Source organism: Ochotona curzoniae, unplaced genomic scaffold (genome assembly GCF_017591425.1).
Source record: "Ochotona curzoniae isolate NIBS_2020 unplaced genomic scaffold, NIBS_Ocur_1.0 scaffold_461, whole genome shotgun sequence".
In the NCBI taxonomy this organism is placed as follows: Eukaryota; Metazoa; Chordata; class Mammalia; order Lagomorpha; family Ochotonidae; genus Ochotona; species Ochotona curzoniae.
In genome coordinates, this window is record NW_024467120.1 from 7,273,295 (window position 1) to 7,286,134 (window position 12,840).

General features: G+C 40.1%; 1 protein-coding gene across 1 annotated transcript in view; it reads left to right on the forward strand.

Moving 5' to 3' along the window:
- CDKAL1 (CDK5 regulatory subunit associated protein 1 like 1) overlaps window positions 1–12,840 on the forward strand; it is a 640,980-nt gene that overhangs the window by 197,246 nt on the left and 430,894 nt on the right. Inside the window, exon 7 of the mRNA XM_040967680.1 lies at window positions 12,534–12,654. Within this exon, the coding sequence (XP_040823614.1) occupies window positions 12,534–12,654 (121 nt within the window). The remainder of the gene's footprint in view (window positions 1–12,533; window positions 12,655–12,840) is intronic.

Here is a 12,840-nt window from a genome sequence, read left to right on the forward strand (position 1 = left end):
GGGGTACATTTTGACAGTCTTCCCATTATATTAAGTAATTAAATACTCCATGCTGCCCTTTTAAGCTCATCTGTAGCATAATCAGGCTTCTCTTGCAGTTAGCATGTGTGGTAGTGTATTCTGTTGTAGTATGTTAATGTAAAACATGTATCTCTGTTTCTCCTACCTTGGTAAACTTGTGGCGCTGTTGCTGTGTCTGCTGAGAGCATTGAGAGCACTAATCTCAGGGACCACGAGTGTGAATTTAAAGGCGTGCAAACCCTGGATGCCTGCTTCCTAGTTTGTGTTGCCCTTACACTGCCTTCAATACAAGTATGTTTTGCCTTTTGAAAAAAAGATGAGAGAGACTCACAGCTATGTTGCATGTGCTTGTTAGCTCCAAACGCTTGCAGCAGCTAGGGATGTGCCAGGCTGAAACCAGGAACCTAGAACTCAGTCCGGGTGTCTGATTCTGAGATTGAGGCTTCATCATCTGCGTCTTCTCAAGTGCATGTTAGCAGGAAGCGAGCGTGGAGAGCAGAGCTGAGACTAGGATGCACGTAGCACAAACAGCTTATGCTACTACACCGAACATCACCCCAAGTGTGCCCAGCTTTTAACTAGAGGTGAAATGAAGGGCACTGAGGAGGGACAGGCATTCTTACAGGGACTTAGGTGAGCCAACTCTCCAGCTTTGTTTCCCTAGCTTCTGTCATCCTTTATTGTGGCTTGAGGCAAACAAGAATAGAATTGAAATTGTAATTACAGATAGATATTGGGAATCTGGACTGAGTTTCAAAAGTTAAATGTGATTGTGGGAGTAGATGTTTAGCCTACTTCTTTCTTCGGCATATCTGATGCTCTCTTCTGGTTCTTGACTCTAGTTTGCTGCCAAGGCAGACCCTGGGCAACGGCAAGTGATAGTGTAAGTAGCTGGATCCTTGTTTCCAACATGAAAACCCAGATTGAGTTCCTAGCTCTAACCATCACGGATGCTTGGCGAGTGAATCCGTGAATGGGAGCTCTGTCTGCCTTATGTGTGAGATAATTTTGAGGTATTCATCAGACTGTTTTGACTTAAAAAAAAATAAAGCGTGTATTTTAAAAGGAAGAGCAACAAAAGGAATGGGCAGGGAAAAGAGAGCTCTCTCATCTGTTGGTTAACCTCTCAAGTTTCTACAATAGCTGGCACTCAGGCTGGGATCCAGAAAGTTGGTTTGGGTCATCCACATTTGCGGCAGATAAACACCTGGACCATCATCTGTAACCATGTAGCTGTGTTAGTAGGAAGCTGGAATGGAAGTGGAGCCAGGATTTGATCCCTGGTACTTAACAATAGCATGCAGACATGCAACAGTGAATTCAGTGCGCAACAGTGCCTTTCCTTATTGTGACTCTGGGCCCTTCTTACGTGCATTTGATTTACACGGAAAGCTGGCACCACAATCTCTTCGTGCTGTTATAAAAAGCATGTGCAGTTGCAAAAGACATAATTAACCCACGCCATTAAGTGCTCCTTGGAGTTTGTCCCGAGAAGCTGTCACCCATAGATTTAGGAGACTATTCTGTGGACATGGATTTTTTGATAAATGTATCTCTTGATAACATAACTTCATTTTCTTTGCCTGAATTCAGTGCAATGTGCAAATGGACAGAAAACATGCCCAGGAGCCATCCATTTTGACAGAGATGATCATTTTCTTTCATAGTTCCTGTTCATGCATTTTTGTGTGTAGCAGACATTGATATTAAATACTTTGGGGATGTAATTTGGGTGGCAGGATTTTCCCTTCATCTCCTTCCCCCAGCCTTCATGCCCTCCCAGCCGCCTTCTGGGCAAGGTGTTCAAGGACCATACACGCTCTCCACTTATTCCTTGATGATTTGCCTTGATTCTTACTGTTTTCACCTCATGGTACCATCGTTGTCCAGGTGTCATTGCTCTGTTGCTCTAAGTAACAGTGAAGCTCTTGAGACTCTGAAAGACGGGACACTGCCTAATCTTCGTAGCTAAAAAGTGAAACTTGAAGCATCACAACGTGGTGCTTTTGTCAGTTCTAGCGTTAATCATACTTAAGAATTTTTCCAACAGAATTGTGACAAGACTGCTTTTTCCACTTAACCCAACTTCTTCACTTTTTTCCTTTTTGAGATAAAAGTATCCCAAGGGGGCGTCACACTTTAGTTTGAATTTCAGAAAATGCTTCCCTGCCCCCTTCTCCTCCTCCATGCTTCCTGCTCTCTCCTTCCTGAAAAGGAGAAATAATAGAGACAGTCTTTTGACTGCTTCTCTCTGGCTTTGTGTTTGGATAGTTAAAAATGCTTGTTGTTCATGTGTCAAGTGACTACTCATATTTTAGGCAGGTTACGTTGAACACCATTGTGTATTATTAAATAAAACAGTATGGCCAAAGTTATTGAAGGGGAATTTTAAGCTGCATTTCTTCTATTCATTTTTTTTTTCTTGTCACTTGTCTTTTTACCAGTTGTCTTCCTACCAGTCGTCTTCCGCCTTGTGCCCTGGCATTGTGCTTCTTGGATCGCTTTACTAGGACGTTTTGCAGTATGTTGACCCAGAGTTGAGAGTTCAGAAAAGTCTTCTCAGTGTGTGTTTAATAGTATGTGGGAAGTGAGGGCAGCCAACAATAGATTAAAAAAAAAAAAAAAGCTTGGCATGAACCCACCCTGGTGCTGGTGGGTGGTCACATGTTGAGGAAACAAATCAATAACTTTTAAAATTAGGTGTACTGAATAAAGTAATGAAGGAAAATCTGGCTATTTATAGAGGCCTTAAAAGAAAAAAAAATTAAAGGCAAAAATAATAGAAATCCAAGTTACCAGATTCTTGGTGTTTAATAGGTGGTGCTAACCTACTGCCTACATGTACAATGCCTTACCTAGTTTGTGAGAATAAAGGGGGAAAGCTTGGTTTGTGTCAAAAACATGTCTTCGCTAATATGCATTTTATGTGTTTCAAGGATTTTTTTTTTTTTTTTTGGTGTGTGACTGACCATTAATGGACTTTCTGATAACATTGGCAGGATAGGTTGTCTAGTATTTATTGATGAGATGAACTCAGTACAATCTAGTAATGCTCAATGCATTGAGCACTATGTGAATTAGGAAAGATTTCTGGTTTGGGGTATCTGTAGTCAGCATTGAGCCTTGGTTCATCCACGATGGCAGTGATTGTACAGTGTTTGGGTTTTTCTTCCTAGAAGTCCTCCAAGGTCATGAATGCAGAGATGTGCACATCAGAGTGAATTACTTAAAAGTTAGCTTGTTGCTTGAAAATTTTTGACATATACGAACGGTAGCAAGATAAAAACAATTTAGTAACATTCTTTAGTGGATTAAGTCAAATTTAGAAACCAGCATGGAATCAGGGTTTTTTAGCTGTTTTATAAATAACTGCTGACAGCCTCAAGGCTTAGAATTGAATTTAACAGGTTGAATTTTATGTGACACTTGTAAGTAACAACTTAGGGGGCTGTTTATTAAAGATAGATAATAAACCTACAGACATGTTTGACCATTAATTAGAGGGATTGAAATACGAATTTGCATTTAAAGTGGAAAAGATGGAAGATCTCCGAGAGCTAACACTGAGTGTATCCCACTATGTATGGAGTGCTCCCCCCCCTTCATTCTTCTGTGGAAGTGCCATATCTGTGTCGATCACTTTACATCTCTGTCGCCATCTTGTCAGTCGCTTTGTGTCATTATTAGCCAGTCTTGTCACCTGGTACATCATTCTTCCCATCTGTTTCCATTATTCCTTTTCATTTTATTACATGATTGAAATGATGAAATGAGATAAACACTTCCCTCTCTTCTTAAGATTTATTATTTTTATTATTTTTTCATTGGAAAGGCGGATATACAGAGAGGAGAGACAGAGAGGAAGATCTTCCGTCCAATGAGTCACGCCCTAAGTGAGCGCAACGGCCGATGCTATGCTGATCCGAAGCCAGGAGCCTCTTCCGGGTCTCCCACGTGGGTGCAGGATCCCAAAGCTTTGAGCCATCCTCAACTGCTTTCCCGGGCCACAGGCAGGGAGCTGGAAGGGAAGCGGGGCTGCCGGGATAGAACCGGCGCCCATATGGGATCCCGGGCGTGCAAGGCGAGGACCTTAACCACTTGCGCCACCGCGCCGGGCCCTTCCCTCTCTTCTTGAATGCCCTTGCTCGGATTTTTTTTCTCCCCTCCCTCTTCTGCCAGAGGGTGATGAAATTCACAGAAATCACAAAAGCAGTCCTTACCCTTGGAATTTGTTGGTGTGTACTTGTGGTCTTTGCTTCACTTACCTTCAAAATGAACATGCTGGTTTTTTAAAACATTCTATTATCATTTTATGATACAATTCCATAGGCTCCTGGCATTTCCCTTATCCACTCCCCAATTCCCTCCCCCCACCTAGTTCCTCTATATCATTATTAAAATATATGTCCATCATTGCAGGCATGGACAATGGCAGAGAGTCGAGAATCCTATTGTCAAGATATAGTGAACAGTTTCTTTGTAAGTCCATCTTTGTCTGGAAGTAGAGATGCATACTACATTGTATACTCACATCTGCATATTAGTCTCCATTTCACAGCAACTGTACATCCCCTCAAATGAAAAGTCATAATACAAAATCAACAACAGAAAGAAAAGTAGAAATTTACAATGCCATGAAGTTAAATGACATATTACTAGCTATGACAGTCTCCATTACACAGCTACTATACATTGCCTTAAATGAAAAGCCACAAAACAAAATCAACATCAGGGAGAAAAAAGAAATAACAACACCATGAAGTTAAATAACATGCTACTAAATGACTAACGTGTAGCTGAAGAAATGAAAATCAAGAACCTTCTTGAAGAAAATGATGCTACTGTTTGATCTATGAGTCATTGAATGATTTAATCAGAAGAAAGTGTTTTGAAGAGATGTAACTAACAGAAAACATCAAAACCCATGCGATATAGTTTCCGTTGATTTTTGTTGGTCTCTTCTAGACAATAAATAGATGGATTTTGTTTTTTTTTAATCCAGTCTACTAATCTATGATGTTTGATTTACTTAAGCCATTTACATTCAGACTTAAATATACATGGGTGGTACTTTGGTCCTGTCATTTTAGGAATGGGTTGTTCATTGACTTAGTCTTCTGTTGTCATTTTGCTGACATGTTCTTCCCATTTGCCTTTGGTTTTGGTAGGTGCTATTCCTCTTCTCTGTCAAGAGAACATCTTGAAGTATCCTTTGTAGGGCAGGTTTGAAAGAGGCAAGTTCTTTTAACGTTTCTTTACTGTGGAAGAATTATATTTCATTTTCAAAGACAAAAGAAAGCTTTGATGAATATGCTATCCTAGGCTGTCAATTTTTTTCTTTTAGAATCTGGAATATGTCTCTCCACGCTCTTCTTGCCTATAGTTTCCTGTGAGAGATCTCCTGTGAGTTTAATTGGCATTCCTTTATATGTCAATTTTTTTTTCACATGCACATTTAAGGATCTTTTCCTTATGTTCAGTTGAAGAGAGCTTGATGATCATGTGTCTTGGTGAAGATCGCTTTTGATCAAGCTTGTTGGGAGTTCTGTGCCCCTCCTGGATTTTGTTTCCCAGTTCTTTCTCCAGATTAGGGAAATTTTCCTTGATTATTTCATTAAATACATTTGCAATCTCAGCTTCTCTTTCTGCATGTTGCGGGACTCCCATAACTCTTATATTTGGCCTCTTCATATAGTGTCTTTCAAATCTTTAATACTTTTTTGGCCTAATCCAGGTTTGCTTCCAGCTTTTTGTTTTCTTCCCCCTAGTGACAGGAAATATTTTCCAATTCTGAGATTCTTTCTTCTGCTTGCTTCATTCTATTTTGGGGACTCTCCATTGTACTCTTAGTTTGCTTTACTGTGTTCTTAATTTCTGATATATCAGCCTTGATTTGCTTTATTGCTTCCTTAAATTCTTTGAACTCTTGTATGCGCTTCTCATTGTTGATCAGGAGCTTTAGAATGAGTTTTCTGAATTCTGTGTGCCCCATTTTCTCGATGTCTTCTTCAGTTAACTCTGAGGTTGGCATAGGGTTTTGATCCTTTGCAGGGGAGTTTTCAGAAATATTCATTGTGCTTTTGTCTCTTGTTTTGCTCTTGGTCATTGTACTTCTGGTTAGCAGAGTCTTTTCCTTTGGGCTGGTTTCTAAGCTCTGTCATACACAGGTCTACAATGTGATTTTAGCTATTGCAGTTGGTACACAGCTCTTTGCTTGCAGCCACTTGTGCCACAACCTCCAGGGAATTCCAGGTCTGGATTCTTATGTCAGATTTCCACTGTGGTCTCCACAGCCCCAGCACCTGGCTCACCACTCTCCACCTCCTGTGATACTGTGCTGAGGCTGCACTGTTGTCTCTGCAAGCTTTCTGCCACTTTCGGTTGTAGTAGGTCCCAGGATTAGAGAGACACCAGGTGTCCTATATAATTAGGTTGTTGGTGGTGCTGATCTTGTTGGAACCTGTGGGACGTTAGTTCTGGGTGCCACACGGACCTATTTTGACCTGTACTATGCCAAAGTCGGCATTAATTTCCTGCGGGACCAGTTCCATCCACGTGACTCTGTGGAGCTCAGCACATGCGCAGTTCACTGTTGTCCCCTGCAGTCCTAAAGCTATTGCCACAGTGTACAAAATGGTGCCTGACGTGCCTCTACTAGAGTTCTTGATATGCTGGCCATCAGGTCTTAAGGCTATGCAGACCTGTCTTGGGTGGAACCTGCAGAATGCCACATTGATGCAGTTCACGGAGTCAGAAATGAGTTCACTCCCAGCTCAGCGTATGCTCAGTCCCTTCCCTTGTCTTTGCCTCCTTACGCAAAATGGCACCCGATTCAGCTCTAGGGGGCTGACTGGCCTGTGAAATCCACCCTGTTCTCGCACTGTCCATCTGGGATCTGCTGCTCTATCTCTGCTCCTAGTCAAAGCAACTGGACCAGCAGGACGGAGAGTGCTTTGTCTGGGCTCACCTCCCAAGCTCTCAGTGAAAGTCCCTTCCCACCTGGTTGCTGGTAGAGTTCCGGCTGCTGGTGGAGTTCAGATCGCCATTAGCTGAATGTCACTGGAGAATCCGTCACTGCAACACCACACCTTTGTGTGCGCTGCTTTCCTGTGTCTGTCAGTCTCCAGGTACCCCTCTGCTTTTGTTCTGTCCTTTCCTATTTCCTGGAATATGTCCTCTCTGCTTCATCCTGATTAGATGTTTTTCTGTCCATTTAAACGTGTCCTTTCCCTTTTCTGCCATCTTGATTCCCGAACATGTTGCTTTGAGAATTTCCCTTTCACTTTTAATTTCTTGACTTTCTCAGCATGTTTCTTGGGCCCTTGTTTTCTTTCATTTTCTCTAGAAAGATATGTTCAAGACAGCTGCTTCAGTTTTATTCTTCACTGTGTAAAATTTCAGTTTGTTTTAGAAGTCTAGTCTACCTATAATTGCACTTAAGATAGGTAATGATTCACAATATTTGTTTTTAGGCCATGGCCTATGTATTAATCAATTAATTTGAAGCAGCAAAGTTTTATTTGAGATAGTACTTTTAAAAGTGATGTTGAATCACAGACACAAGATTTATTTCACTATGTTTTTTTTTTTTTAAGAAAATAATTCTCTGGTTGATTTTTTTGCATTTTATCTTGGGCCCCATACAGCAAACGATTTTTAATGTATTTTCTCCTTTATTTCAGTGTACTATATTTTTCAATTAGAAATAGCTGATTGTTAGACCTACTACTTTTTAATGAATTGGATTGGAATTATAATTAATGGCTTGGAAAATAACTCATTATATCATCGTGCACAGATATGTTCCTTTATTTGCATGTAGATAGTGCAGATGAATAATTTATCAAATGTTATTAGTGCAGGCTGCGTATTACCAGAGTCTCAGCAGGACATAATGAAATTTGTCTCATGCTAGTATGGAAATGGCATGCCTTTGTGTACTCATTATTGAACTTTTGGCATCTCATAGAGCACTATTATGTTATCATGCCAATCTTGCTCACCTCTTCATTAACTGGACTTTTGATGAGTTCGACTTATCTTGAAAATCTGAGGAATTTCATTTGCTAGATGCTTCCTTGACTTTAGTTATATTTTCATGTCAGAGCAAAAAATTTTCAGATGAATGAAGTATTAGTGTTTCTTATTAAAGTCATTAGTGTAAAAAAGCTGTTCCTGATGGTTTTATTACTTCTGGTTTTGAAAAGCTATCTGTACAGCAGATACTTAAGCAATGCATGTTTCCAAAATGAGAGGCGATAATTGCTTAGAGTCTTGTTTCTGTAATCGATCTGTATTTGAAGGTATTTTTAATTGATTTTAAAAACCTGCATATTTTTTGCCTCTGGCGTGAATTCATGAGTAGGTCATCAGATTGTTCTCCCAAAAGCAACAATAAAGCTGGACAAATGGTTAAAAGCGAATCAACATGTTACTCCGCTAATCCTTGAAATGTCCTTCACCGTGCTTACAAGTGTTTGTGAGAATAAGTGATACTCAGAAAGCCAGTGAAGCAGTGTTGACTCCCAACACATTAGTAAGACTAAGTTTATATGTCTTCTTTTGAAAGGGATACCCAGGTGGTTTTCCTTTATATTACAGATTGGGAAGTCAGTGAGGGTGCCTTCAGAGATTAGAATATGAGTCAATGGGCTGAGTAGAGAGGATCCATGCTCAGTCTGGGAAGGCATCATCCAGTGAGCTCGGGTGCCAGGCTGCAACATAAAAGAGTGGACTGTCTCAGTGGACTGAGTGCTGCAGTGCTGGGGAGCAGTTCGTTTTCTGTGTTGGGGCTTCATAGGTCAGGTTCTTTGGCCTGACTACAGGACTCACACCAACTGGCCTTCTAGGCTCTTGAAACTTTAGCTTTGGACAGAGAATTGCACCCTTGGTTCCCTGGATTCTGAGATTTGAGACTTGTGATAAACAATGAGATTGGATTCCTTAATTCTCTGGCTTATGTCTCATGGCTCTTCACGGGTCTTTGTAGCCAGTGTAATCATGTCATGCAATTTCCCTAGTAAATTCCTTTCTATGTATCTCTGTGAATATATATATGTATATATGTGTGTGTGTGTGTATACACACACATGGATTTTGTCTCTTTAGGGAACTGATTAAAACAGCTTGAAAGACTTATGGGATATCTAGAATGCCAAATGTGTTATGGCAATTACAGAAGAAAATCATTTTTAAAAAATGATGAGAGCTTCATAAATTGGGTGATAAATGTTACTTTATTAATGCAAAAATTAATGGAATCTACTATAGGATAGTCAGAGATCCAGAGCTAGAAAACTTACAAACTATTGAAAAGGAAAGCTCTTGAAAGCCTAGGAGAAGAAATGACTTACACAGGGGAGCAACAAAGACATGTATGGTTGATGCCAGACACCATAATGAATAAGATGTAGAATGTTATATTCAAAGCTTAATGAAAAAGATTGCCAACTGTCAGTTGTATATTTGACAAAACTATTTTTAATAGAGAAAGCAAAGTGGGATAGAACTGAATAAACAAAGAATTGTAGGAGTTGATAGCTAAGTTGTTTTATCAGGCGTTTTTTAAAGTTTTTGAGGCAGAAAGGAAGGAGTATCAAATTGTAACAAATTGCAAGGGCTGGAAATGACATTTGGATATGTGTAAATACTGTAAAAATATTCCTTTGTTATAAAAATACAGGTATATAAAGCAATGGTTAAAGCACCATGTTTTTTGGCCTTATGCAGCGTTTATGTTAATAGGCATCACAGAAGCACAAAAGAGGAAGAAGTAAAGGAAATAAGTATGAAACAATTGAATGTCCATCTTAAAAAAGTAGGAACTTATATTATACACAAAATTAATAAAGCAGATCCTTGGCTTAAACGTAAGCGCTAAAACAATAAAGCACTCGTAAGAAAATATGAGACAGCCTTCTGCCCTAAGGGTAGGTCGCATTCTTACATGTGATAGCAAGAGCATGAGCCATCAGAGAAATAACAAGATAAATTGAGCTTAATTAAATTGAACATTTTTTCCGAAAGATGCTATCATGAAAATGAAAATATAAGTCACAGCCTGAGAAAATATTTACATATCATATATCTGATAGAATTCTTGTAACCACAGTATGCAATTGTTCCTCCGTATCTGCAGAGGATTGATTCCAGGGCCCCTCTGGGATACCAAATTCTGCACATGTTGAGTGTCGCTTGATAGAAACGTCATAATATTGGCATAGATCTCTAGATATCCTCATATTCTTTAAGTCATCCTCAGATGTAGATGTAATGCAATGTAAATGGTGTGTAAGTAGCAAGTCTGTATTGCTTAGGGAATAATGACAAGCAAATTGTGTATGTTTAGTATAGCAAATGACTTGGAATATTGTCATTGGTTGTTTGAACCTGCAAATGTGCAGCCTTTGGATATGAATGGCTTTCTCTATGAATTCTTAAAATTCATTAATGGCAATATCGCAGTTAAAATGTTGGAAAACTGGGGAGAGGGTGAGTGTTACGCATTCAGTTGATACTAACTAAAATGCTAAAAGTGGAGAGATGCTTTACACGAAATTGATGTGTGCAATTGTGGAGACTGGGAAGTTGTCCACTCCACAACAGGAGCTGGAGATGCTGGAAAGGCAGTGTGTACTCTGAGAACCTGAGAGCCGGGAGAGCTAGTGATGTAGGTTCCACTCCACCAGCAAACATACTCGTGACTGAAGAGCACTGCAGTGTGAGCGCAGGCTGAGAAGGACCAGTACTGTAGCTCCTGCAGTCAGTCCAGAGTAACGGACTCTTGCTACCCTTTTTGTTCTCTTTAGGCTTTCAACTGAGGGAGTGCGGCCCACGCATTACAGCGAATCATCTGTGCTTAATCTACCAAATCCAGTGTTAATCTCACCCAGAAATCCCAGCCTAGAAAGTTACAGAGTAGTAACTGTTCAAAATAGTTAGGCACTCTGTTGTCCAATCAAGTTAGCATATTAGAATTAACCAGTTTTGAGGAAATACATTTGGCAAGTTATGTGTATTTTCCAAACTACAATCATAGTTCATTACCATTTTGGCTGTTACCAAAGAAAAGTTACAATATGAGATGTTTGCAGCGATATAGAAAATCTGAAACTTTATTGATTGCTGGCCAGATTATTAAATGGTACCAACCACAAGAGTCAGGAGAGCACGTCTTAGAAATTCCTCCCCACGTTTCTGCCCAAGTCCAATGAAAACGCGGTCATACAAACGTTGATGTATGAATCTTCATAGAAGCTTTTTGGTAAATGCAATTTGTTGGATGCACACCCATATCTATCAGCTAGTGAAGGGATTAACAAAGTACACCTTACTTGCTTGTGGTATGCAGAGAGAGAGAGTTGAACTGTTTATAATGAGGGAATTTTGGGATGATTGAATTATTCTCAAACTGGGTTAGTGATTGCAAAGCTATAAAAATAGAGAATCATTAAATTGCATGCCCACAGTGAATGAACTTTATAGGATATAGAATACACCTCAGAATTATAAAAATCCTCTTCATGTAAAGTGCTGACATCCCAGATGGACACTGATTCATGTCCTGGCTGCTCTACTTCTTACCCACTTTTCTACCTAGGACCTGGTAAAACAAAAGGATGATCCGAGACCTTGGACCAGGGTTCTCAGCTGGGAGGCTGGGAGGAGGCTCCTGGCTTCAGCTCAGCTCACCTCACCTCCACTCTGGATACTGCAGCCATGTGGGGAATGAACCAATGGATGGAAGACTTCACTGTCTGTAAAAATCTGCCTTTCAAATAAGTCTTGTTAAAAAGGAACTATAAAAATGTTTCTAATGTGACATTTTATAAACCTTTAGAAAGTTTTGTCTGTTTTAGCCAAGTGAGCCCTAAAGTACATTTTTTCTCAGTCTTGATTGTTTACTCCTTTAGTTTGATGTTTGCTTCACTGGGGAGCAGTCACACTTGTGGAATGATATTTTGAGGATATTTCTATTTTGCTTTCTCATCTCTGAAGTAAAAATGTGCAAATAATATAAGCAAGGCACTTTAAAAATATTTAATAATTTGAAAGGCAGAGAGAGATCTTCCGTGTACTGGTTCATCCCCAAATGACTGCAGTTGCCAGGGCTGGGTAGCCTGGAGTCGGGACCCTTGTGTTCTTTCAGTCTCTTCCTTGTGGCTGGCAGGAACCCAATCACTTGGACCGTCTTCCGCCACTTTGTTTCCTAGGCAGGTTAGCTGAGAGCTGGATCAAACGTGGAGTGGAGCAGCTAGGACTGCGATGTTGTTATTGCCACTGGCATCTTCATCTGTGCCACTGCAGTGGTCCTCCAAGGCACATCTAAGTATAAGCCTTAAACATGACTGTTGTGCTTTTTGACAGTATTCCTTAGTTTCCAATGATGGCATCTTGTGTAGGTTGTTTGCTTCCCATTCCCACACTGAAATGTAAAGGCAAACACACTTGTTAAACTGAGAACTGAAGTTGTATTATCCTTGCTAATGTATGTCTGTGTGTTTGATTGGAAGGTCACTCCGTGAGACTGCTGGGTCAGAAAAAGGAGAACGGAAGGCGGCTTGGGGGAGCACGACTGGATTTGCCAAAGATAAGGAAGAATCCGCTGATAGAAATCATTTCCATCAATACTGGGTAAGCCTTTCTTGCACTCAACTCATGAAATATTCAATATATTCTAAGAATTCAGTTTTTCTCCTGGACATCTGACACAGAAAATTAAGTGAACATTTTCTTGGGAAAGAAAAAAAAATCATACATATCTGTAAAGCAGCAACTGTAGTTGTAAAATGTCCTTCTGGAATGTTCCTGGCAGGTACG